Source organism: Lonchura striata, chromosome 16 (genome assembly GCF_046129695.1).
Source record: "Lonchura striata isolate bLonStr1 chromosome 16, bLonStr1.mat, whole genome shotgun sequence".
Lineage (NCBI taxonomy): Eukaryota > Metazoa > Chordata > Aves > Passeriformes > Estrildidae > Lonchura > Lonchura striata.
In genome coordinates, this window is record NC_134618.1 from 3,725,705 (window position 1) to 3,751,177 (window position 25,473).

The following is a 25,473-nucleotide window of genomic DNA, read 5'->3' on the forward strand; positions in this document are numbered from 1 at the left end:
ACAGAAGCTGGGGCAGCCCAAGGAGCCCCGCTACCCCACACCAGCAGGATTCTGGAGGGGACAGCGCCCGGATGAGCCCTGCAGGAATTTATTCGAATGAAAGGAGAGAGGCACCCGTTTCTCCTCTCGCTGGGATGGGGCTGTGACCCCGCACGAGCAGCGCCAGCCCAGGGTCCCCATGCCCGGAGGTGCCCTCGCATCCCTGACACGAGGCGCTGCCAGCGCTGCCGCTGTGTCCCAGCGCTGTCCCCGTGCCCAGGGCCCCTGCGAGCGGCAGCAGCAGCATCTGTGCGGGCAGCTGCCGGCCCTGCCTGCCCCGCCGGCCCTGCCTGCCCTGCCCCGCGCCGCCGCCGTATAAATAGAGGCAGCGAGCGGCAGGGAGCTCCTGGCAGCCACCATGAAGGGCCTCAACCTGCTCTGCTGCTGCGTGGCCTCGCTCCTGCTCCTCGGCACCGCAGGTACGGCCACACGCCGGGCTGGGGGCACCCGGGGGCTGGGGGCACCCGGGGCTGGGGCTGCTGGCAGGGCTGTGGGGGTCCCCGTGGAGCCGGGGGTGCCCTTGGGGCTGTGGGGACTCTGTGGGACTGTGGGTGCCTCTGAGGCTGAGGGTGCCTCGGCTTATGGGGTCCCCACGGCGCTGTGGGTGCCTTTGGGACTTTGGCAGCCCCACGGGGCTGGGGCAGGTCCCCATGGGGCTGGGGGTCCCACAGAGCTGGGTGTCGCTACGGGGCTGCAGGTGCCTGTGGGGCTGTGGGTTCCTACAGGGCTGTGGGAACCCCAAGGGGCTGTGGGATCCCTGTAGGGCTGCAGGTGCCCATGGGGCCACGGATGTCCGTGGGGCAGTAGGTGGCTATGGGGCTGTGGGTACCTAGAGGGGGTGCCTGTGGGGCCACGGGTGCCCGTGGGGCTGTGAGCGCATCTGGGACTCTGGGTGCCGGTAGGCTGCAGGTACCTGTCGGTCTGTGGGTGTCTGTGGGGGTCCTGTGGGGTTGCAGATAGAACCGTGTGTGCCTGTGGGACCGAGAGTGCAGAGCGGCTCTGGGGCGCCCGGCCCTGGAGCAGGACAGGGTGGCAGGGGTTCAGCGGTCTGGGCGCCCCAGCACCTTTCCCAAGGCTGCAGAGCCACCCCAAAATATGCAGAGAAAGGTTCTGGGGGGCTGTGGACAGGAGGGGATGGCGGGAGGTGCAGATTGGGGTCCCTCTTACGCAGTCGCGCTGGGCACAGGGGCCGCGCTGCCGCTGACATGCCTTGCGGCGGTGACACCTGCGGCTGCCGTGGTGGCTTGATTTTGGGCTGTGAGGGGGGGTGCCAGGGCGCTGGGGATCTCTGAGGACCCCGGATCCCCCTCCCCGGGCTGTGCCTTCCCCGGGCTGTGCCTTCCCCGGGCTGTGCCATCCCCACTTCGCAGCCCGCTGCCCGGCCGGGTGTCCGCGGGGCGGCATCGCTGGTACCCTTGCTTGCCCTTGAGTTAATTTGGGCCGGTTCTCTGGCTGGCCGGGCTCCGGCGGCCGCGCAGCCGGGAGCGGGGCGGCTAAGTATGGAAACAGCCGTGTAAGGGGACACTGCCCCGGCCGCCCCCCCGGCCGCCGCCGCCGCGGCCCCGCGCGGGCTCCGCAGCTGCCGCTGCCAGCGCCCGGCACCCCCGGCCCGCCGAGTTTTGGCCTTTTAAGGACATCTGGGGCCATTCTCGGGAATGAATGGGTTTGGGGGCCGGCGACACACCCCGACAGAGGTGGGGTGACCTCCATGGGGCGGTGGGTGCTGTCTGTGGAGGGGGGTTGGGAAGGTGCTCTGCGGGCATGGCTGGCGGCTGGTGCCGCTCCAAGCGGGGCTGGTGGCCTTGTGGGACAGCAGAAGCTTGTCTCCATGGTGGACGACCACCAGCCCATGTCTTGGTTTGGCTGGCATGGCACAGCACCAGGATCCCCCATCCCAGAGGAGGCTCTGGGGCCAGGAGGCACATGGGGCACATGGGGGTCTGGCAGCCCCAAGAGCAGCTCTGAGGGGACCCTCAAGTGCTCACCTCTTTATTGAGGGTCACATATTTCACCCCGCTACTGTAGGTTTCCGAAAAAGCTCTAAGCAGTGGCATGTCTCTGTCCATGCTTCTGCTCCTCAGAGACCAGTGAGGGTTTTGCTTTTCCTTTGGTGCCAAGCTGGACTCTCAGACCTGGCTCCTTTGGGGTGCAGGAAGTGGTTTGGAAGGGGTGTTTTTTCCATTTTTAGGACAGCTTTTCCCATTCAGTCCCTGTTGGTGCCTGTGGGGCTGGGGGGATCCCACCTTCCTGCAGGTGCCCATGGGAAGAGAAGGGGTGAAAGTCTAATGGAGAGCCAGGGGCTTTGTTGGAACATCATGGAAATGCATGGTCCTTTGGCTTTAGTGGCACCTGAGGCTGCCAAGACCCTGCCACCATTCCCAGAGGCTGGGGCTGGGAATTGCCCTGTGCCTGTGCTCTTACAGCCCCCGCTGAGGCAGCTCATTGCACACGTGGCTGGGGCTGGCAAAGCTCCCCGGGGCTCCTGAGAGCCTGGCAGGGACCAGCACCCACCGTGGGGCTGGGCAGTGGCTCATGGTGAGAGCACTCGCCCAGTGCTCCATCTGCTCCTGCCCAGGGGAACACACTGCCCAGACACTGCCCAGACACTGCCCAGCAGCTCTGCCCTGGGGATCCCTTGGTTCTGCAGCCATCATGGGTTTGAGTGGAAGGGTTGTGCCATCACCGCCTCTGAGCTGAGAGAGGACTTGGGGAAAGTCCTGGCACAGTGGTGTCCTCCTGCAAGGCACTGCAGGGCTGGCACAGACCCCTCCTAGTGACAGCAGAGTGATCTGTGCCAGCCTCAGCTTCTGGGAGTCCTTGTCTGCTCATCCTGGAAGGTGTCACCTCAGGATGAGCTCCACCACCACATTCTTGTGGCATCTTGGGGTGTTCTCCATCACCTTGGAATGTGTCACTTTAGGGTGGGCTCCACTCCCAGGTCAGAACATCTTGGGAGTGGGACTGTGACACTTTGTGTGGGCGCAGGGTCCTGGGCACAGCAGCCATGGGGACACCCCACCCTGACCATCCCAGGCCAGTGGCCCCCACAGCAACCAACATCCCCAGAGGTGGGGACCTCTGTGTCCCAGTGACACCTCACTGGACTTGCTCCACCCTGCAGCACCAGCACAGCCGTGGGCAGCACTGCCATTGGCTGTGTGTGAGACAAGGGGCTTGCGGTGCCTCGGGTGCATTGGGTGCTTGTGCCACCTCCATCCCTGTCACACCCCTGGTGCCTCACCCCAAGGAGACCCCGGTCCCTGTGGGTGCCCCATCTTACTCCAAAGGTGTTGGCTGAACAAAGCAAAGCAGATACCAGGCAGGTTGGCTCAGCTGTGATGGCTCTGCCCTCTCCATCAGCCATCTTTGTCCCGGTGTGTAGGTGACATCCAGCTTGGCAGGAATGCCAGGAGACCTTGCTTGTGCATGGCCCTGGTGGCACAGAGGTACCAGCAGTTCTCTGTGGGCTGGCACCAGGCTGGGAGGGCTGTGCCATGCCCAAGGACAACACTCCTGCCACGTTCCCACTGTGTCCCACTCGCCGAGCTGGTGAAATCCCAGCCTGGCCACTGGGTCAGGGTGACCAGATTTCTTCTGGAATTGCCAGTTCCCCTGAGCTCTGCAGGAATAGCAGCAGCCCCGGGGCTGTGCAGGACTCCAGCTATTTCCAGCTCACAGGGACATTTCCTTTGTAAGTGACTGCTGGAGGGAGCCGTGAGCTCCTGTGCCGGTGGGGGCTGCAGGAGGGGCAGGGGAGGTCTGGACAGGCACCCCGAGCCAGGATGGGGTGTTGGCAGTGCCAGCCAGGCACACAGCTCGACCCTTGGGGTCACACAGCCCTGGGTACTCTGTGGAAAAGGGCTCGGAGGTGTGTGGCCCTGTCCACGTGCTGGTGTCCCCAGTGCTGCCACGCCAGACCCCAGGGCTGGGTCCCCCCACTCAGCATGGCCAGGCAGGGTCTGCCCCCACATTCCCGTGGATTTGAGGATCTTGTGGGACATCAGGCATTAGAATCCAGGCTGGCAAGTCCAAGGGGTGACTGACTGGGTGACAAGGAATGCTTGGGATGACTCGAGGGATGGGGAGCCAGGAAGTCTGGCCTTGAATGGACAGAGGATGTCCCTCAGGGGACGTCCCTGGGGTGGGTTGGTGAAGCCTCCCATGGCTGGAGGCCAGCGGACAGGAACAGTGAAACTTCTTGGACACCTTTTCTCTGGAAGAAGGAGCTCTTTCAGCCCCAGCCATGCCACAGCATGTCCCTTGGGTCCCCCAGCATTCCCCCAGGCTGCAAGTGACACTGCAGGTGGATGTTCCTCGATGTAGAGCGTGACACCTGCCTGTGCCAAAATACCTGATGTTTCCTGGCCATCTGCTCACCGATGGACCCAGATCTCCTCAGCCAGGAAGCAGCAGGTGCTTCATCTCCCACCTTCCTCATCTTCGTGTCTTCTGCAAGTCAGGGTTCAGGGTTCCTTACAGACCTTAAGAGTGGGGAAGACAGTGAAGGAAACACCTTGCAGAAGGATGGGATTCCCTATTTTCATCACTATTTAGAAAGATCCAAGCCTGGTTTTAAACCCTTTGGTAGATCCTGGTGAGGTTTCTTTACCACATATTAGTAAAAATATCAACTAGTTCTATCCAACCATTTACAGAAATCAAATCACTTCATAACTTTATTTAACTAAACTTAAAATATTCTGTACAAATGAGGTCAAGTTAGTTTGACAAAACTGTTTCCTAGACCTCCCTCTGCATTGAAAACCAGGAATATATTTGCTTTATGCTGGAGTTTTGTGATCATGAACCTTCTGGGATGTGATGATGTGTCTGGGTATCCTGGATTTTGGGATGCACAAAGGTCTGGAGAGCCAACCCCATCCTCAGCCCCACCCTTGTGCTTGAGTTCCCTGGGCTGCTTGAGCCTTCGTGGGACACTTCCCTCTGAAGGTGTTGGCCCAGCTGACCCCAAACTGGAGCTGGAGCTGGAGCTGGGCTCCTCCTGCTCCGGGTCCTGGGCTGGCAGGGCCACGAGCTGGAGGGTGGCCCTGAGCAAGGGCCATGGGAGCCCCACGGAGCCCGGGGGGAAGGGACATCGCCATGAAAAGGGGTCTCACAGGAAAGGTGGGGTCTGCAGCAGGTCCAGCTGGAAAATCCCAGCAACTCCCTGACAGCTTCCTTGTGTCCAGTCAGTTTCCATGAGGTTTTAAAGAGCTTTGCCAGAATAAAGGCAGGGTTGGAGACACGGGATACAAGGTCCCACCGAGGGACCCTGGGAGGACACGGGGAGCACCAGGACTTGCAGGAGCCAGTGGATGATACCCCCGGGGAAGCAGGGATTGGGATCGGGCAGGGGAAGGGGGCGTGTGAAAAGCCATCCCCGCAGCCCTACCATCGCCGGCCCCACGCTCAGGGCTCCGATTTCTGCTGGAGGGGGAGCGTGTCCCTCCAGGGCCACCTGTGCCCATCTGTCCCTTCTCGCCGTCCTCCTGGAGGAGCCGTTCTGCCGTCGGGTCGTTGCTGTTCCTCCGTCCCCCTGAGGGATGGAGGGGACACCGCGATGTTCAGCCGTGCCCGCCCCGTCCCGCACAGGCTGTTCTGCGTGCCAAGCAGCCACGCTATCCTGCGGCACCCAGAACCGCGCCCTAGGGTCTCCATCCCGCTGCCACCGCCGGAAAAATGTCCCCCGGCAGCTCATAAAAGTCCCAGCATGAGAAAGGCGGGGGCAGGGGCAATGCAAGCCAGGGACTCGCAGGGAGGTCAGGTCCCCGAGGGGAAAAGGGCGAGGTCTCCTCTCCGATGCCACCCATCTGCTTGGCACAATGCAAGGTGTGAACACGGGGAGCCCCGCTGTCACTTTACACCGTGGCTGTCCCCTCCCGGGGCCCACGGGGGCCCCCAGGTCGGACGTCAGCCTTGGCTGGCAGCGGGGCGAGGGGCTGGGGCCAGCGGCCGCGGGGGCTCCGCCGGGGCCGCTCTCCCGCTGCCCCGTACAGTTGCCGTGCCGTATTTTTAGCCTCCGGAGGGTGTTAAGCCCGTAACCTTCGGCCCATTTTGCACTCATCGGCCCGCCATGTGCAGGTCAGCACAATTCAACCATGGATCGGGCGACCATGTAGGGGAAACAGGGAGAAGGAGGTGGAGAGGGGACAGGGACTTTTTGTCAGACCTTGAAGGTCACAGGAAATACAGCCCGTGACCAGCACTCCAGCAGGGACATCCCCATCCCAGCGCCTGGGGGATAGCTCCCTTTTTCCCCGAGGGATGACTCGTGGTGGGCATTGGCGTTGCTGTTGTGCCTGCCCATGGTGGGTGATGACCCCTCTGCATCAGAGGGGCCACACAGACCCCAGACAAAGCCCTGAGGGCTCTCATGGTCTCCTCTGCCTCGTCCTGACCACCTCCTCTGCTTTCACCATCACTCCTCTCCCAGCTCTCCAGCTATTTTGGGGCCAAACTGAGAATATTCCTGTTCCCATCAGCTGAGGGGACCCTCTAATGAATCAAGCTGGTCCCCGGGCCACCAGGGTCAGGCAGGGCCATGTTGGCCCCAGCCACTTAGGGCTTTGCAGGTCAAATACAGATATTTCCATTCAAGGGGCTCCTGCAGGGTCCCAGGGGTCTTGCAGGAAGGTGTCCTGAGGGACCAGGGTGGAAGGGAGGGGCGTGGGAGTTGCCCCCAGCTATCTCCCTCCTTCTGGGAGCTGAACCTGCGAGCTGTGTGCCAGCAGAGCACAGGGAGGTCAGCGAGGGCAGAGCGAGGGTGACCTGTGCATCCGGTTTGGGCAGGGTGAGCTCTGCTGTGCCAGGGGACCAAGAGTCACTGGCAACGAGGGCAGGCTGGGGGCAGCCTGTCCTTCCCAGTGCCCGCTGCTGGCGTGGCACGGGCCTCCCAGTGCGACTTGATCCCAGATCACAGCCCCACCAGCCCCAGGGAGATAAAACCACCCCTGGCATCCCCGGGGCAAACTGGGCTGAGAGGTCTGGGCTGGCCCCGCACTGACCCCAGCCCAGCTCCTCCTGTGCTCGGTCACCACAGGCCCTGTGGCCAAGCCCAGTGAGCTCCAGTTTGCCAAGGTCCTGCTGGACACAGTCCTGTGGCTCCGGCACGGACACAGAGCAGGAGCCAGAGCAAAGGGCTGGTTGTGCCCTCTCTCCTCCTGCAGCCTGGTGGAGGTGGCCTTTTTTCCTGCTTGGCTTCTGCTTGCCAGCTGGAGTACAAAGGAATTATTTTCCTCTGAAACGCTCCCCTGGCATGAGACGTTTGGGGGGATTATTTAGACTAGCAGCAACTGTTTGTAACGGAGACAGTATAGCCGTGATCTTTTATTTTTGGCATCCGCTGACTGATGTTAAATTGCAGTTGGAGCCTATGGAAAATACGGATGGATTCTCCTGGGCCACAGAACACACTCATTGTGTCCCCAGCAGCAGCATGGCGTGGCACATGCTTTCCTAGTGAAGGGACACTCACAATAAATAGCTCCCGAGCCCCATGGCCAGGGTTAGGCCCTGCCTGGCCATGCTGGGCAGCCCCTCATGCCAGGAAGCCCCTTCCTCCTCCTCTCCCTCATTTCACCGCCCACTTTGGCTGGTGTGATGCTCTCTTGAGTCAGGGCTGGGGAAGGACTCTTTTAACCTGCCAAGTGCCTACAGCCCCTCAAAATTTGCCATTTTTACTCCTTTCCCCATCTTTAGGGCAGCTTTGCCGCCTTCCTACAGTGCTTTGGGGTGGGCAGCAGCCGGGGCTGGTGGAGCCATTGAGCCCCCGCCAGCTCCGCTTCACCCCCCACAAACACATCTTGCAACAGGGACAGAAAATGGAGCTGGAGTTGGAGCAGGCTTAGGGAAGAGTTTAAACCTCTTGGTACCAGGCACAGCTCGTCCCTCAGGGCCCTGGCGGGTGCCCGGTGGCCGTGGGCCAGCACGGGTGGGACTGACTGCGCTGTTCTCATCGTTTAGAGCCGCGCGCCCCCAGCACGGGCCACGGGGACGGTGCTGCCGAGAGCCCCCCGCCAGGCACCGAGCCCCTGGAGGAGAAGGCGGCCGATGGCAGCCCTGAGGAGGAGCAAGACGCTGGCACTGCCAATGCCTCCTTGCCCGGCGTCGCCGAGGAGGGACGTGGAGAGGGGGAGAAAGAGCCGGCGGGCGGCCTGAGGAGGGGCCTGGGGCCAGGGGACAGCCAGACAGAGAAGAGCAGCAAGGACCAGGGCCAGGAAGAACAGAGCTCGGGGGAGGATTTCATGGCAGCTCATCATGGAGGGAACCACGGGCCTGGCACACAAGATGACATCCATGCCCAGGAGGATGAGGAGCCCGGCACAGAGAAAGGAGGCTCTGAGGAGGAAGGGCAGCCAGGGGAAGAGCAAACAGAGGAGCCAAGAGCAGCATCCGCTCCTGAGGGAGAGGAGGAAAGGGACGAGCAGAGCTTAGAGGAAGATGACGAGCAAGGAGAGTCTGAGGAAGGTGAACATGGCGAGTCTGAGGTAGATGGAAGCAAGGAAGAGTCTGAAGAGGGAGAGTCTAAGGAGGAGAAAGAGTCTGACAAAGATGGTGACAGGCCAGCTGAAGAGGAAGCAGCCAGCACTTCCAACAAAAAGAGCCACAGCAAACCAGCAGCTGCTGGCACAGGAGAAGCCAGGGATGGCCCTGCCAGTTGCCATCACCCACCCTGTGGGGATGCTGCAGAAGACCCACCAGCAGCAGTGGAAGATCCACCACCAGCAGAAGACCTGCCAACAGCAGAGGAAAACCCACCAATGGTGGAAGATCCACCGGCAAAAGAAGACCCACCAGTAACAGAAGACCCACCAACAGCAGAGGAAGATCCTCCAGCAGCAGAAGACCCCCCTGCAGTGGTGGAAAATCCCCCAGCAGCAGCAGACCCCCCTGCAGACAAGACCCCAGTGGCAGGAACAGAGGTCCCCAGCACTACCCCAGCTGCCACCGAGACCCGGCACAGCCAGATAGGTTGGAGTCTTTTCTTGTGGGTGTGCTGTAGCAGCAAGAGTGACCTCCCATCAACCCGGCGGAGCTGAGCTTGGCACATTAAGCCTGACCTAGTGCATGGCCCTCTCTTAACGCTTCTGCTTCCCTGCCCGCCCCTAACAGCGCTCGGCCGTGGGCAGCGAGGCCGCAGCAGGATGCCCATCACGCGGGCACTCATCGCAGCGGTGCCAAAACTGACTGATGCTCCCCTCTCTCCACTCTAAGTCCATGATTTCTCCTCAGGCATGTGGACGTGGATAAAATGTTTAACCTCCAGGCCCCTTTCAGCACACGCAGATCTCTTAAAGACTCTTTATCAACCACCCACAGAGTCCTCCGGGCCCTCAGCTTGTGCAGGGGCAGGATGCTCCCAGGATTGTGGGACTCCTCTCCACCAGTTCTTGGCTCGTAGGGAAGGTGTGAAGAACTAATCCAGCCCAATGAGCTGCTGAGGCACCAGCCCTGCTCAATCAGTGAAAGGCTAACTAGGAGAAAGGGACACCCCCCACCACGATTTCCTAGAAATATTTGTAGACTTTGGCCCACAGGTTGGGCAGTGACCTTTGGACCCAGATTAGTATTTTTGTTGTTTTCATCTGTAACGTCCCAGCTCAAAAAGGCTCCCATTTTACCCAGAAGGCAAACCCAGTTTGGTCTCTGCATCTTCACTTGGCAAGTCAAAAGATCTTCCTCAGCCCAACACTCAGCAGATGCTCAACACAGTCTCAGGGCTTAGTGGCGCCCTGCTTGTTCCCTGTGTCCCCAGACCTGTCCCCAAACCCTTGCTAAAGTCCAACCCAGCTCCCCATATCAAAAAGCTCTTGGAAGCTCCTGGTGTGCCAGCACCTCCATGGCAAGGACGCCTCTGTCTCCCTGTTTTGGGGACAGCGGGGTGCCTTCCCCAGTGGAAGCAGCTGCCTCATGCTCCCCACGCCTGGTAGGGAGCCATGAGGGCCAGGGCGCCGTGCAGGGGGCTCCAGGGGAACATGGACACAGGGTGGGGAACGGGAGGGAACAGCCCCAGCGGCAAAGGCGGCGCAGCCAGGACGGGCCAGGCTGGCCTGTCCCCCAGGAGCCGGAGGCAGCCCAGCCTCGGAGCCCACGTCCCCAGCTCTGGTGCAGCTCTCCGGGGCGGTGGGCACAGCCCGCACCCGGCCGGGCCCGCGGAGCCGCAGCTGCCGGGGAAGCACCAGGGCCCTGCTGGGCAGCAGCTGCCACGTGTGCTCGTGCTACATCCCAACCCCGGGAGCCCCTTCCAGGCACATCCTTTGCATTCCCCACGAGCAGCCAGCCCCTCCTCGGAGCCAAGCAGTTGCCTATGACGCTGTCCCCAGCAGCCACAGCCCTGGCAGCCTCCAGGAGCCTGTGCTAAAGGGAAAGCACGTGGCATGCCAAGGGTGACAGCGGCTGCTGTGGGCATGGCGTGCCCGCAGGCTCGGGGTGTGTGTGCTCCCCATGCCCTCTCCCTGGCAGTCGCTTGTGTGAGCTCCTGTCTGGGTTCCCCCCTCCAGCAGTAACAGGTTTTCTCCTTGTTTTCTCCTCCAGAAGAGGTTGAAGATGCCAGCGAGCCGACCAAGCGTGACCGGTCCCACTTGGAGAACACCCTCAAGCTAAATGAGGAAAAACCTGCCGATGATGTCTCAGGTGAGGAGGCCATGCATGCCGTGCACTAAGACCATGGACAGGATTTTCCTTCTCTTGTGTTTTGATATTAACATTGCTTCTTGCTGGTCTAGTAATGCCAGATCTTCAATAACAGCCCTTTGGCTGCTCTTGGGTTAACATATTTTAGGTATTTTAAGGACATCCCCGAGGCCATACAAGAATTAGGAGAGTATAGAGGCTGGAAGATGCAGACAGTGAGTCAGGCACACCCCTGCTCAAAGAAACCTGGAGCAACTTGTAACAAAGGGTTGGGATTTTTATTCCAATTATATATTGGCTTTTGCTACTCTGAGGTTTGCTTCTGCTGGCCCCGCTGGCAGTTTGGGCTGGAAAGGCAGTGATAAGAGATACTGTGGAAAAAGCTCCTCCTTTTTTTCTAGCAAGCAGCACAGGGGCCTTGCCAGGGGGCCCTGGCACCATAGTGGAGGGCTTTTTGGGATCGTGGGTGTTGAGTGCTGAACAGCACTTAGTGAGGATGCTCCTCCCATCAGCTGCTAGGAGCAGATGGGGACAGTGCCCAGTGGAAAACATTAGCAGGGGAGAGGCATCAAAATCCTAGAACAGCTTAGGTTGGGAGAGATGGTGAAGACCATCTCATCCCACCCCCCTGCCATGAGCAGGACACTTTCCATAGTACAGGTTGCTCCATGCCCTGACCAATATGGCCTTGGACACCTCCAGGGATTCAGGGGCAGGCACAACTCCTCTAGGCAAAATGTGTGACTGCGATCAGTTTGGCCAAGATTTCAGCTGTAAGCCAAGTCCCTTGATCCATGGCTGGGCCACCCTCAGCCTGCAGGGAATGGCTCCAGGAGGGTGCCCCCCAGCCTGGTGGGGTTTGCCTCTCACCTACCCACATGCTTTGCCCCCCAGGAGTATTGCAGCGGCTGAGGAAGATCTACCACTCCTCCATCAAGCCCCTGGAACACTCCTACAGATACAACGAGCTGAGGCAGCACGAGATCACAGGTAATGCCTCGGGCACTGGGGTCTCCAGCACCACCAGGCCCTTGGGATGCAGATAACAGCACAGAGAGCAGATCATGGATAGTGTGTCTTCCTCTGCAGCTTCCCAGTCCACGCTGGGCTTAGAGGCCATGCCCTAGTGAACCCAGCAGCAGGAATTCCTGCCTCTGCCTCAGCCCATCTGCTGTCAGGGCCATCTGTGTGGGCTGAGCACTGAGCCCTGCCTGCCTCGGGTCTCCCACCTGCTCAGCATCAATGCCCTGTACCCCTGCCAAGCAGAGATCACGGCCCAATGAAACAGGCTTGGCAAGGGAGCTCAGGACCTCTCAAGGCTGGGGATGAGCTTCCTGGGGGTGGCTGGAGCTGGCATCCTTCCTGCCGGGTACAGGACACAGCCATGTGGGCAGGGTGTTCCTCAAGCTCCACAGCCTTCACTCATCCTGAGAGTTGGAGTTCCCAGCCCTTGGCAATCTCAGACACATTGGATGGGGTGAGCAGGTCCCCACGGCCCCTGGCATATGTGGGCTGAGCCAGGTCACACATGTGTCACTCCAGAAGAGGAAAGTGCAGCCCTGTCCCAAGATGTTCACAAGATACAGGAAGTTCTTGTGAACCAAGAAACACAAGCAGCCTCATTTTCCAAGCACATATGGCTCAAACCCAAGTCTGACTTCCTTGTTCACGGCAGTAATTCTCCTCTGAGTATCTATTCAAGCACAGGAGCCAGGGCCAGATGTCTCCAGGGGCTGCTGGAGTTCCTGCTGCCAGTGTCCCTTTGTGCCCATGTCACCCTCCTGCCCAAGTCCTGAAGTTGTCCTCCTTGTCCTGCAGCTCTGCCTTGCCTCCCCAGGTGTCCAGGCCCACACTCCTGGAGCCATGCCCTCCCTCCTGTTGAGGCAGGACTGGGATACACCCTCCTCACAGATCTTTCTTTTACAGCTGGCCTTGCTCCACCAGCACACAGGCCCCACACTCAGCTGGGGCACATCCCTGCAGAGCAGAACTCCTGCTTTCCAGGCATCCCTCCTGCAACTCCTAAGTCAGGGCCAGACATTCTCTAAGCAGGCTTGGACATCTCCCTACCCAGCCAGGCCATCTCCAGTGTAGAGCCAGTGGGGAGCACAGGGAAGTTGCCCTGTGGGAGGGTAATTGAGGTTCACAACATGTCCTGATTGTCACCCCATGGCAGCTGGCCTGTCCCCTGGCAACACCTCAACTTCTTCTCCAAGCTGCTCTGGTCTGTGATGTTTTCTGTCAACTCAATCTGGACACAGTTTAGGAGGATGTTTGGGGTTACAGGGGCAGCTGGTGGGCTCTAACCCCCAAACTTTGCTCACAGCCAGAGGATGCAGCCCCCAGCTGCAGTTTCCAGCCCTCAGGACATCCTGCGCCCAAGCATCCACCTCCTTTAATCCATCCCATGCCAAATCATCCACCTCCCTGCCTCTCTGCTCCCTTTTTGGAAGGAAACAAGTGTTTAAGTGTTCCCCAGGCTCCTGCTGGTGTTCTCAGCTCCTGAGGAAACAACCTTTAACCCAGCTCCTGAGTAGGACTCACCTTGGACAGCAGGCCCTGGTGTTCCTCCTGGCCTCAGCTTAACTCCATGGTCTGTTCCACTTCATGGTGAGCCAACAGCCACCACTCAGGCTGACAGTCCCCAGGTCAGGTCCCAGCACACCCCACTGTGTCCTACAGGGCACCCTCATGGTGCTGTGACCCTGGAGCTGGTGACCCACAGTCCCCTCCTGGCCCCCAGGAAAGGGCACAGGGATGCTGCACTGCCTCCAGTCCTTGTCTCAACTGTGAGACATTCTGGCCATGCTCCCCTCCAAAAAATTTGTACGGACACCAAACTTCTTGAATGATCTCTGACAGCCCAGCCATGCCCTGGCACGCACAACCCTATCTGGAAACCTACAGCTCAGCAGTTTGCCTTTCATACCCACAGATCCAGCTTTCCCCAGTCCCTCATTAACAGTGTAATCAGAGAAACCTGCACATTAGTTACAGGGCTGGCCCAGGGAACTCTCTTGACCTTGGAGGGCAGGTGAGGACACAGGGGAGCTCAGGGAGCCTTCTCAACACTTCCCCTGCACAGTGCCTGTGTCCTGAGCGGGTTCACTCCATCAGTGTTGTCCCTGCAGGCTGAGAGGGGCTCCCAGCTCCCCCCTGTGCCCCCTCTCCGTGGTGGAGGGAGGCTGGAGGGCACAGAGTGGCCAGCTCGACTGGCTGGGAGGAGCAGGACAGCTGGGGGAGCTTTGGGGCAGGCCTGTCATGGAATATGTGTGACCTTTGGAGGTGTAAACCAATATAGAGGGGTGCTGTGGCAACACCGAGGCCCCTCCATTACGTGGCAGCCTTCCATTTTGTCTCCCTTCCCACCAGCTCCATTCACTGCAGCGTAATCCAAAGAGTTCCTCTGCTCCCCACAACATGTGAAAACTCTCATGGAGTCCTGTGGGAGCTGTGGCTGTCACCATCAATTCTGACTTGTCAGGGTGCATCTCAGAAAGCTCCCACACACCCTCTGCTTAAGCCTGGCAGATGCCATTTCCTTCTCCCTGCCTGCCACCCTCCCGCCTCTCTGCTCTGCCATCCCACGTGGATGCAGACATGCTCTGGCTGGGTCCAACTCTGTGCTTGGAGGGACTATCCCTAGCTGAGGGTGAGGGATTCTCCCAGTCCAGCCATGGAAAGCTTGCTGTGAGGTCACACCAGGTTGTGGTGCATGCTGGTGACCCTAATTACCGATGTATGCTAATTAGCAAGAGTCCCTGTGTAGGGAATGACCTCCCAGACGCCATCACCAGCCACAGGGGCTGGGTCCAGGTGACCCTGTATCACTGGGGTTGTCAGGACACTTGCTGGGTTGGTGGCTGTCTAACGCTGGCTTGTTGGGCTCCGTGTGCTCGGTGGGTGATGCCAGGGAAGGTTGTTACCCCACAGAGCAGGGATTGGGATGCAGAGCACCCCGAGCCACATCCCTGCCCTGCAGGGCAGACAGGGGTTCAGTGCTTGTCCTGGGAGCTGCAGGCCGCTCCCAGGCTGTAACTCCTCGTCTCCTGCTGGGAATGTGGCCAGCGGTTCCCTCCTTGTCCTGGACCACACCCGGCCTGTCGCATCCCTCCTCGGACTCACGGTTCCTTTTCTCTCTCCCCGTGTCCCTCGCTAACAGCTTACCCCGGACGCACCCTGGGCTCCTCGGCCACAGGTTGGTATCGCCGCCCGCTCCCTGCATGCTGCCGGCGCTGCCTGAGCTCCGCGCTGCCCTCCGCCTTCCCCGGCTCCCGGCCCCTCGCAGCCGCGCTGCCCGGGCACCGAGCGGGGCCGGTACCGCCGCCCCCGGGACAGCGTCCCCGGCCCTGCCAGAGCCCGCACTGGTCCCGACAGCGTCCTTCCTCCAATCCTCACCTCGCCAGGCTCTCACTGACACCTTTCTCTCTTGGTTGGAGACTCAGAGGCAGCATATTCCTCCGGCCAGGGTTCAAAGGCGTTTCTGGTACTCCTGTGAGAGGGAGATGGGGGGGCTCAGTCTGGAGAAAGGGAGGCTCAGGGGGGACCCACTCACTCTCAATTCCCTGACAGGAGAGTGGAGCCAGGTAGGGGCCGGGCTCGGCTCCCAGGGAATAATGGACAGGACAAGAAGAAAGGGCCTCAAATTTCACCTGAAGAAGCTTGGATTGGATATAGGGAAAATTTCTTCAGAGGAAGGCCATCAGGCCCTGGCACAGCTGCCCAGGGCAGTGGTGGGGTCCCTAATCCCGGGGGATTTAAAAACCCTGTGCATATAGCACTTGGGGATGTTAGTGGTGGCCATGGCAGTGCTGCAAGAGCATTTAAAATTGGTCATCTTAGAAGGCTTTTCCAACCTAAACAATTTCATGACTGTATGTGTTGGACCTTTAGGTTGATCTCTCACCCAGAGCATGAACTGGAGGAGCCCAGATGATAGCTCATCTTATAGAGGGGATCTCTTCCCACCCTTTACTCTCCTATGTGCAGAAACTTTCCTGAATGTCCACCCCTGATCCCACAGCAGCTGTCCCAGTAACATGGGCTGGCCCCTGCCCAGCAGCCTCAGCCCCCTTAGAAGCTCGAGCTGGCTCCTCTCCCTGCCTATCCTGCTCAGGGTGTGCTGCCAGGTCCCGCAGGAGGATCAGGAGATGGGAGACAGTCCAAGAAATGCCAGCCAACACCCAGCCCTTCCCCTGGGCCTGGTGCTCAGCCACGGGGAACAATGTTCCTGCAGGGAAATCCCATCTTCTATCCCTCCTGTCCTGCCCCACGGCCACGCTGCCAGACCCTGGCAAACCAGGCTCCTTTGGGCACAGGCACAGCAGAGCCCTGCCGGTGCCTGGTGAGCTCGTGGCTCCCTGCCGTGCCAGCGTGCCAGCAGTGCAGAGGGCTGTGGGTATTTATAGCATATTCCGATAGCTGTCTTATCTCATCTCGGGTTCAGGCGCTCGCACACGTGCTGCCGGGGTGGGCACAGGCACGGGGGGACACACGGGGGAGGCACAGGCCATCTGCAGCCACGTGGGCTGGTCCCTCCGTCTGTGGGCACACATCTTGTGAGGATACTCGAGGATTTGGAAGCTTTGGGAGCAAGGGGTGCCCTCCAAGGGTTGCTGGATCCGTGCCATGGGCACATGGACGGTAGTGTTTGTGGCACAGCAGTGGGACAGAAGTATGAGTGATGCTGGGAGACTCCCCAGGTGTTCCAGCCTTCCTGGGTGGCTTGAGGACAAAGACGACCTTGGTGCCTGTGGCTCAGCTGAACCAGGAGAGGAAGGAGGTTTTGCTAGGTCCTCTGCTTTGCTCAGCATCCTCAGGACAGACTTGCACTTGAGGGAGAAGCCACAACAGGCACATCTGCTGGGCTTGAGGACGAGGAGAGACAAGGCCCTGCCCAGGATTAATCATAGTATTATGGAATTATTTGGGTTTGAAAGCACCTTAAAACCCAACCAGTTTCACCCTTTGCCATGGGTAAGGACACCTTCCACTATCCCAGGTTGCTCCAAGCCCCATCCAAGCCTTGGACACTTCAAGGGATCCAGGGGCAGCCACAGCTTCTCTGGACAACCTGTGCCAGGGTCTCCCCACCCTCAAAATTTCTTCCTATATCCCATCTAACCCTGCCCTTTCTCAGTGTGAGGCCATTTCCCTGTGCCTTGTCACTCCAGACCCTCATCCAAAGTCTCTCTGCAGCTCTCTTGGATGTCCTTTAGTCACTGGAAGGAGCTCTAAGTTCTCCCCAGGGCTGTCTCTTCCCCACCCCACAGCAGCACTGCTTCCAGCCAAGGGCAGTCTGGCACTGCCACATGGCAAAACCTCACAGAAAGCCACTGCTCTAGGAAAGAAAACTACTCGGACATCCGAACTGCTCTTATGCCTAGAGCTGAGCAGCCCAAGCAGACGCAGGCTCTGCGGAGGGATGTGCTTGAGACTCGTCTGAGCTTGAGCTGAGAGCGAGCAGCCACAGGGTGGCTGGAGAGAGCCGCTGTGATGGAGCTGCCGCCATCCCCGCCCGGCCGCCAGCGAGCCCCGGCTCTTTTCCGCCGTCCGGCCCATCGGGCTGACCCGAATTGCTGCGGACAGACACGGCACGGGGGCACAGCAGGGACAGATGCCACGCCAGCACCATCCCGGGTGGGAGATGCTCCCTCTCCCCCAGCCTCTGGGAGAGCAGCAGGGAATCCATAGCCGGCCTCACATCCTTGCAGCTCCTGCACTTCTTGCAGAGCTGCAAGAGCCCGGCACTGCCCACACAGCCCAGGGCAGGCAGAGAGGTGCTGCAGGGGCTGTGGGTGACCAGGCAGGGGGGCTGCCCACGTCGCTGCCCACCTCGGCTCCGCGGAGCAGAGAGGGGGATGTGCAGCAGGACCGGAGCTCACAGATGCCCACATTCACACAGTCACACCTGGCCAGGGATGTGTTATGAAAGAGCACACAGGGACACACCCCAAACCTCTGGCACAACATCACAGGGATAATAGTAATAATAACAACCATCCATAACCTAATTAAAGCTGGCAAGAGAGCAGAGCAGCGGCGGCAGAGGAATGATTAATAATGAGAGTCCAAGGTTTCAACACTTGTTTTGGTCCCATGTGAGAAGACAAGGCTGGATTCCTGCAGCTGCCAGGCAGGGAGTAGGGTGCAGGAAGAGCTGTGCATCCTCTGCTTCAGAGGTGCTGTCCTGCTTTGTGAAGGAGGGATGAGCTGTAAGGATGTAGCAGTGGCTCAGCCCATTCCCTTCTCCAGAGATAACACGATGAGCCTGTGATGGACACATACAGCAGGAGGAGGTTGGAATGTTCTCCCCAGCACCTGCTCCCATGACCAGATGAGTTCAGTGTGAAGCTGCCATGCAGTGCCCTCCAGCACCCTCGGGGCAGGAGCTCAGCACCATGGGGGCTTTGTGGTTTCCCCCACCTTGGAGATGGATCCCTGGGCTGCTGGAATGCTGCTGGCACCTGCACGGGTGGCAGTCATGGAGCACCAGGGGCTCTCAGATACTTAATGGAAAATAGTTCTGCCTTAGGCATGGGGATGAAGAGAAGGTGCTGAGGGCAGCACAGCTTGCCCAGGGCATCTCCTTGCCTTGGGCCATGGAGGAAGGCTCTGCTCCAGCTGAGATAGCAGCTCCCGGCTCCTCTGGTGTCATCCATCCCCTGGCTCAACTGCTAGCAACAACGGGATGCACCCCCCCCCCCCCCGCCCCGAGCATCGGATGGGGTTGGTTTTCATTAATGGGAACTCACCCAGTTTTACTTCCATTCTTGTCCTCTTTATTCTTGTCCTGTTTCAGACTCACAGGCTCCCGTGTGTCCCGGGCACAGATTGAGGGCTGGCATAGGCCCTGGGCTCCACTGGCTCCACCGGCTGCCTACCTGGGGTCCTGGGGGCTGGGGAAGCGAGCAGTGTGGACACAAGCTGATTGCATGAGTCCTGTTTGAGCAGGGATTGCTCCTGGGGGCGCTGGCTGCGTGTGTCCAGGGACCTCTGTGCTCCTGGACTGATGGCATGGCACGGAGACGGGTCACCATCCTTATGGAGAAAACTGCGTGACTTGAAGGATGCAGGATGGGGACTATAGCTCACTCTCCTCTTGCCTTTCCCCAAGCCCAAAGCGGGGCTGTTTGACCTCCCCACATCCAGCTGGAGGCTCACACCCAGCTCACAGCTCGGCCGGAGGGTCGGGAGGCACGGCCCGGGGGTAGGTCCTTGCAGGGGCACGGTGGAAAGGCTTGCAGGCAGCTGGCTCGAGGCTCGCACCGCGCTTACCAAGCCCCGCGCCGCAGCGCTGCTCCCGAACCCAGCGCAGCTCCCTCTGCACCAGGCGTCGGCCCGGCTGCCGCATGGCCTCCTCCTCCTTGGCACGTCCCGTGCTTTGCGGCGGCTGCCTTCAAACAGCACCCCCACCCCGCCGCCAGCCCCAGACTCACCCGGCTAAACCACAAACAAACCGAGACGAGGCTCAAAAGACCTTCCAGTCCTCCGTAGTCTAAGAAGGGCTTGACCTCGGAGAAGGTCAGGCAGCGAGGTGGGCTCTGCCGCAGAGCACGGGGCCGCTCCCGCAGCCGGCGGGCGCTGCCTTGGCTGGCGAATGGCTGGTGGCCCCGAAGGGCGGCTGCTTGCCCGGCAGCAGCTCGGACGGGATGCTCGTTACAGCCGGGAGTTAATCGCACGGCGGCGACGGCTATTGTTCCTTCACTTCCTCTTGTTATTTCCCCTCTCCGCAGATGGGGAGATCACTTCCAAGCCTATGGTGCTATTCCTGGGACCGTGGAGCGTCGGCAAATCCTCCATGATAAACTACCTCCTGGGGCTGGACAACACACCCTACCAGCTCTACACAGGTACCTCGCTCGCTGCTTTGCCCAAGGGGGTGCCGACACCTGCATCGCCACATCCGTGCAGTCAGAAATTCCCGGCCGCGTGTCTTCAATCCCTCCTTACAGCTGGGAGGTTGAAGACACACGGCCGGGAGGGATCTGCTCCGTGCCACCTGGCTGCGGTGCCATGTGAAGGGAGAGGTTCCCCATCACAGCCTGTCTACCCTCCCACTTCATCGAGTGGAGGAGAGCACCTCTCCCACTTCATCGTCATCCTGCAGCACAGGGCTCGCAGCTCCCAACCCCGTGAGCAGCAGTCATGTCAAAAAGGCAGCTCACCTTTCTCTTCTCCCCATCCCTCCTTACGTGCAGCCAGCTAATTCACCCTTCCAGGAGAAAAGCCATTCCCCTTCCTTCCTCCCTGCTCCCACGGATGTCATCTCACAGCTAAGGGCAAATGTCCATGGCCAGATCAGTGCTATGGTAATGAGGGCTCCCAAGAGACGGTTCTCCATGACACCTTGTGCAGTCAGGTCACTTCCAGAGAAACCAGTCCCCATAGAAAACAACGCCACTGACATCTTCCCAAGAAGTCAGGGCAGGAATTTCATGCTGCTTGCCTTGCTCCTGCATCTCTTGAGAAGCACACAATCCTCCCAGTCTCAGGCCAGCCCTGTTGTGTCCATAGCCTGGCATGGATTTCATGCCTCTCCTGCTCCTCTCATTGCTGCACAGGGGCAGAACCCACCACCTCTGAGTTCACTGTCATCATGCATGGCCCCAAGCTGAAGACCATCGAGGGCATCGTGATGGCTGCTGACAGCGCCCGCTCCTTCTCACCCCTGGAGAAGTTTGGGCAGAACTTCTTGGAGAAGCTGATAGGCATTGAGGTCCCCCACAAACTGCTGGAGCGAGTCACCTTTGTGGACACACCAGGCATCATTGAAAACCGCAAGCAGCAAGAAAGAGGTAGGGGTTCACTGGGTTCATCTAAGGGACCCCAGAAAGGGTGCTATGATGATCTGAGGTGACAAAGGTGGCTGAAGCACAATGGAGTCTTGACACAACACAGGCTGCCCAGGACAGTGGTGGAGTCACCATCCCCTGGGGGGATTTAAAAGATGTGTGGATGTGGCACTTGGGGACATGGTTTACTGGTGGCCATGGCAGTGCTGGGGGAATGGTTGGTCTCAATGATCTTAGAGGACTTTCCCAACCATAATGGTTCTCTGATCCTGTGATTCAGTATCTGCTCACAGGAACATTAGGAACCTGTGGTCAGCATCAGGGAGGAGGAAGGTCTGGAGATAAGGGTGAGCAAGACAAGCAGTCCCAGGCCCAGACACCCATAGATGGCTTTTTGTGAAGAGAAGCTCCAAAGTAGTTTTAGTGTGAGAAGGAGGTTCTAGGCTACAGGGGAAGTCCACTGTGCCTCACAACCCATGCAACCCAAATGGGGATTGAGGCACAGCAGGTTCACAGTTTATCAATCTCTTGGTGATGGGACTCATCCTGCATTGGATTTCCCTGTTTCCTCTCCTCAAGGTTACCCGTTCAACGACGTGTGCCAGTGGTTCATTGACAGAGCCGATCTCATCTTTGTTGTCTTTGACCCCACGAAGCTGGACGTGGGCTTGGAGCTGGAGATGCTGTTTCGTCAGCTGAAGGGCCGCGAGTCTCAGATCCGAATCATCCTGAACAAAGCTGACAGCCTGGCTACCCAGGAGCTGATGAGAGTCTACGGCGCCTTGTTCTGGAGCTTGGCTCCTCTCATCAACGTCACAGAGCCGCCCAGGGTGTACGTTAGCTCCTTCTGGCCCCATGACTACCACCCAGAAACCCACAGAGACCTGTTCCTCAAAGAAGAGATATCGCTCCTGGAAGATCTCAACCAGGTGATTGAGAACAGGATGGAAAACAAGATTGCCTTCATCCGCCAGCACGCCATCCGTGTGCGCATCCACGCCCTGCTGGTCGATCGCTATCTACAGACCTACAAGGACAAAATGACCTTCTTTAGCGATGGAGAACTGGTGTTCAGGGACATTGTGGAGGATCCTGACAGGTTCTTTATCTTTAAATCCATTCTGGCAAAGACCAATGTCAGCAAATTTGACCTCCCCAACCGCGAGGCTTACAAGGACTTTTTTGGCATCAATCCCATCACCAGTTTTAAGCTGCTATCTCAGCAGTGTTCCTACATGGGAGGGTGTTTCCTAGAGAAGATCGAGAAGGCCATCACCCGTGAGCTTCCCGATCTCTTGGGAAGCATCGGCCTGGGGAAGAAGCCCAATGTCCTCTCCTGTGACGTCACTGGCTGTGGCGAAACCCCAAAGAATCGTTACAGGAAACCCTAAGGTGATCCACAACCCAACTGTCCATGTGTTCCTACTGGTGAATGAGCTTATGTCTTATCTGTCCAAGAAGCCGTGGTTTGTTAACCCTTTGAGTGCCGCGCTGGCAAAGGCTACCATACGATGAGGACTTTGAGTCATTGACATCGATGGCAGGGGAAGATGGGTGGGCATAAGGAAGAGAATAAAAACTGTGAATTCCTGACATTTTATCTTTGTTCTTTTGAGTAGAAGGCAATGTTTAAGCTGTAAGTATGAGCAATGCATGGGTAGGACTGCAGCTGCTTTTCCACTGGTGCCAAGAGTGCATGAAGAGGAATTTCAACCTCTGCATCTCTGAAGCCACAAGGGAGTGAGAACAAGGGCACGGCGTGAGAGCACAGGGGAGAGCAGTGACACACTAACCCAGGCATCACCGGGAGCACTGATCAAGGAAAGAGACGCCATGTCCCAGCTGTTGTTTTCAGGCACAAACCTGCTACAAATCTCAACAAATATTGATCTTGTTTTTATTTCTGAGACCTCTAGGTCACCTGGTGAGTTCTGTTTTCACTTGACAGCTCAGCTGATCTTCTGCAGCCTTCATGCGGGTGTTTGACTTAAGAAGGAGCATTTGCAGGGGTGTTTGTAGCCCCAGACAGGCAGCTGTGATGGGATTTGCAAGTCCATGCCAAAAGAAGAAATGAGATGGAAAGGAGCAGCCAGCACTGGCTGAGCTGTGCTGGAGAGCCAGCACCCCAAATCAGATGGTCCCACAAGGAGATGTGAGCAGGGTTTCCTTCCCTGGACCAGCACAGAAGAAGGCACTTCATGCCTATGTGTGTCATTAACCTCAAAACCCATGCTAGCAAGTCTTGTCTGTGGACCAGCAGGGCTCCAAGGGTGAGGGTTTGGCAGTTTGCCTTTGTTCAAGTCCATGTCGCTCTTTTCTCTGTCAGCCCTCTGTGTTTTTGTGCTCTGTGGAGGGAGGCAGGAAGGGGGAGGTCATTAGCTGTGAAGTTAAAAAGGCCACATCCCTTTTGCCTACCTGCTGATCTGTCCTCCCCAGGACAGTCCAGGCAGGTTTCTGGGGCTTGCTTTCCAAACTCCTCCCTTTTTTAGCCATTTGTTGGCTCATCTCTGAGCATCGGTGCTCAGTCCTGAAGGAGTATTGCTTTGGAAGCACCTGAGCAGGGTGAAGTTCCCCATGGACAGCTGACCTTGAAACTTGGCCCTCACGGACAGCATTGCTGTGTGCCAAGCTGAGCCCAAACCAGCCAGGCCACAGACACCACAGATGGCACACTGACAAGCCCACCAAGAACCTGCTGAAAGTCCTTCCTCCTGCCAAACACCCACAGCAAGCACTGCTCTCCAGGAAGCCTCTGGAGAAAAGGGACTTACCTTTAACAGAAGCAAGAGGATGTGGAGGTGCTGGCTAAAGCAAGAAAAAGGCAAAAGGAGTGAAAGAGGGAAAGAGAAAGCTGGGAATGGAAGGCTCTGTTGTGATGGGGAGGGTGTGAAGGGCATCCCCACATGTGCAGCAGGACGTGAGCTATGGCAGGAGGCCTGGGAGAGCTCCATGTCCCCCAGGCACTGCAATGAAGAGGTCCTCTTGAGCCCAGGTGAGTTTGAGGGAATGCTGCTGCAGGGACTTGAATGTTCCTGGCCTCTGCTTCAAGGTAGGACTTGACATTTGAACTAATGAAGCTGAGACCGAAATCTACGTCCAAGCACAGGGCAGGATGTGGTTCAGAAAGAGAGATTTTGTCTGCAGTGCAGAAGGAGCAGAGGGTGCAAGGGAAGGCAAGCAGTGTCAGAGAGAGCAGCAGCCAGAGCAGTCTGGAGAGAAGGGATGTGCTTGTGAGTACTGTGAGGTCTCAAACCTGCCCCAGTGCTGCTGCCCCTCCACTGTTATTCCTTCTTTCTTGTCCATGATCCCGCTGCTCATCAGTTTTCCTCTCCATCTGTCGTTCACTCTCCTCTGTTGGACTGGTCTGCATGGTTTTTTAAGAGCTAATGGAATAGAATCACCAACAGAAACTGGCTGATGTTGTCACTGTTCTGCTGCCACACTGTGTGTCACTGTCACAGAAAGCAAAGGCCTTTAAACATTTCTGTTTGCAAGCACTGTATTGCACCATCTCTTTCCTTGTTCCTCTGTTGCCCTAAAGCCCATGAGGTACCCAGGGAAAGGCCCCCTGTCCCACAAGGAGTATTGACCTTGAAGGCACTGTTACTCTGCTCTCAGGCCACTCCCATCGTTCTCCCCACCCTTTTTCTGGTTTCCTTTTATCTTGCTTTATTTTCCAGTCCTCATTCTCTCCTCTCCTTCCTTCCTCTTCCCTGCAGCACCTGCACGCCCTGTGCAAAGCCTTGGGGCCTGTGTGCTGGATGGGGCTCCCCCATGACAGCCAAAACCCTTCCCCCCCCGATGTGGTTGTTTTGGGTTCTCTTTCCAAAGCCACGGCACTGGTGGTCTGTTCCCTGTGACACACACTGACCCAGCTCCGTGCTGCCTCGGGGAGATGATGCCACTGAGATGCCTCCTCTCCCACAGATCCAGGTGCCTGTCAGTCCCAAGAGGATTGCAGTTCCCAGCCCAATTCTCACTGAGCTTTCTTAGGAGACCTCTGGGAATCTGGGAGTGGAAAAATGGGGAGCAGGGAGACATTTTCATTCTGCTCAGAAACCCAACGCCCCCCCCCACCTACCCCAGAATGTGGGGGGGTTGAACATCTTGCCTAAGAGCTTCATGGGAGGGAGGGAGCTGGGACACAGGCCCTGTAGATGCTCGTGATCAAGTGCATTGGGATAAAACTGTCAGCTTGAACATCAGCCTGTCTAATAAAACCTGTTATTTTCCAAACACACTCCCTGGAGATGCTTGTTTTGTTTCTCCTCCTGGTGTGAGAGAGAGTGCACTGGAACTGGGGTGACTGGGGGGGTGCAGCTGCAGGGAGCAAAGCAGGAACTCCCATCTCCTTCCCTGTACCCCAGCTTTGGCCTCTGTCCCTTGTACAGGACATGCCAGCCATGCCTGAGTCATTTGGCTGTTTTTCCAACTTGACTCCTTGTGCCATACAGGCAAAGTGAACCCCAACTCCTTTGCTTTGTGCCTCAGGGCAGTGTGATCCTCCCTGGTGAGACAGATCCCACTTGCCCCAGCACATGCTGTCTGGGCACCATGACAGAAGGCAGGGGTCAGGGACCATGGAGGTGAACCCAGGATTGAGGATCACAGCAGAGGGCAGGGTTGGGGATCATGGAGGGAGGCAGGGATTTGAGGAGCATGGAGGAGCATGGAGGAGGACAGGGGGGTTGAAATCCCAGCAGAAGGCAGGGGGTCAGGGACCATGGAGGAAAAAATGGGGGTCTGTCCTCCTCCATGGATGTCTCCCTGCTCCCCATTTTTCCTCCATGGAGGAGGACAAAGGGGTTGGGGACCATGGAGGAGGGCAGGGATTTGGAGACCATGGAGGAGGGCAGGAATGGAGTACCACAGAGGAGGACAGGGGCTGGGGACCATGGAGGAGGACAAAGGGGTGGAGGGCCACAGTGTACAGCAGGGGATCTCAGCAGCCACCCAGCAAGGGGCGGATGGAGATACCCTCCCTCCGGCGACTGGAGCTCATGCAAAC

The 25,473-nt window shown here is 58.4% G+C and overlaps 1 protein-coding gene across 5 annotated transcripts; it reads left to right on the forward strand.

The window, feature by feature from the left end:
• The first annotated feature begins 319 nt into the window (after positions 1–319).
• SRL (sarcalumenin) lies at positions 320–24,705 on the forward strand. 5 transcript variants are annotated; one of them, XM_021540797.2, is made up of 8 exons: positions 324–458; positions 8,002–9,009; positions 10,576–10,671; positions 11,566–11,661; positions 14,834–14,869; positions 19,407–19,523; positions 20,235–20,468; positions 21,045–24,705. In XM_021540797.2, the coding sequence occupies exons 1-8, from the start codon at positions 398–400 to the stop codon at positions 21,854–21,856; spliced, it is 2,460 nt and encodes an 819-aa protein (XP_021396472.2). In that variant the 5' UTR covers positions 324–397; the 3' UTR covers positions 21,857–24,705. The 5 variants fall into 5 exon arrangements, with proteins under 5 accessions (XP_021396473.2, XP_021396472.2, XP_021396471.2 ...); XM_021540796.2 differs by having other exon boundaries at positions 325–458; positions 10,573–10,671; XM_021540798.3 differs by lacking the exon at positions 14,834–14,869 and having other exon boundaries at positions 320–458; positions 10,573–10,671.
• The last annotated feature ends 768 nt before the right edge of the window (positions 24,706–25,473 follow it).

Excerpts from the sequence above, each read along its gene's own strand:
- SRL (XM_021540796.2), top strand. The coding sequence starts at position 398 with ATGAAGGGCCTCAACCTGCTCTGCTGCTGCGTGGCCTCGCTCCTGCTC. Across the intron at positions 11,662-14,833 it reads GAGGCAGCACGAGATCACAG|CTTACCCCGGACGCACCCTG; the intron begins GTAATGCCTCGG and ends CCTCGCTAACAG. Across the intron at positions 19,524-20,234 it reads ACCCTACCAGCTCTACACAG|GGGCAGAACCCACCACCTCT; the intron begins GTACCTCGCTCG and ends ATTGCTGCACAG.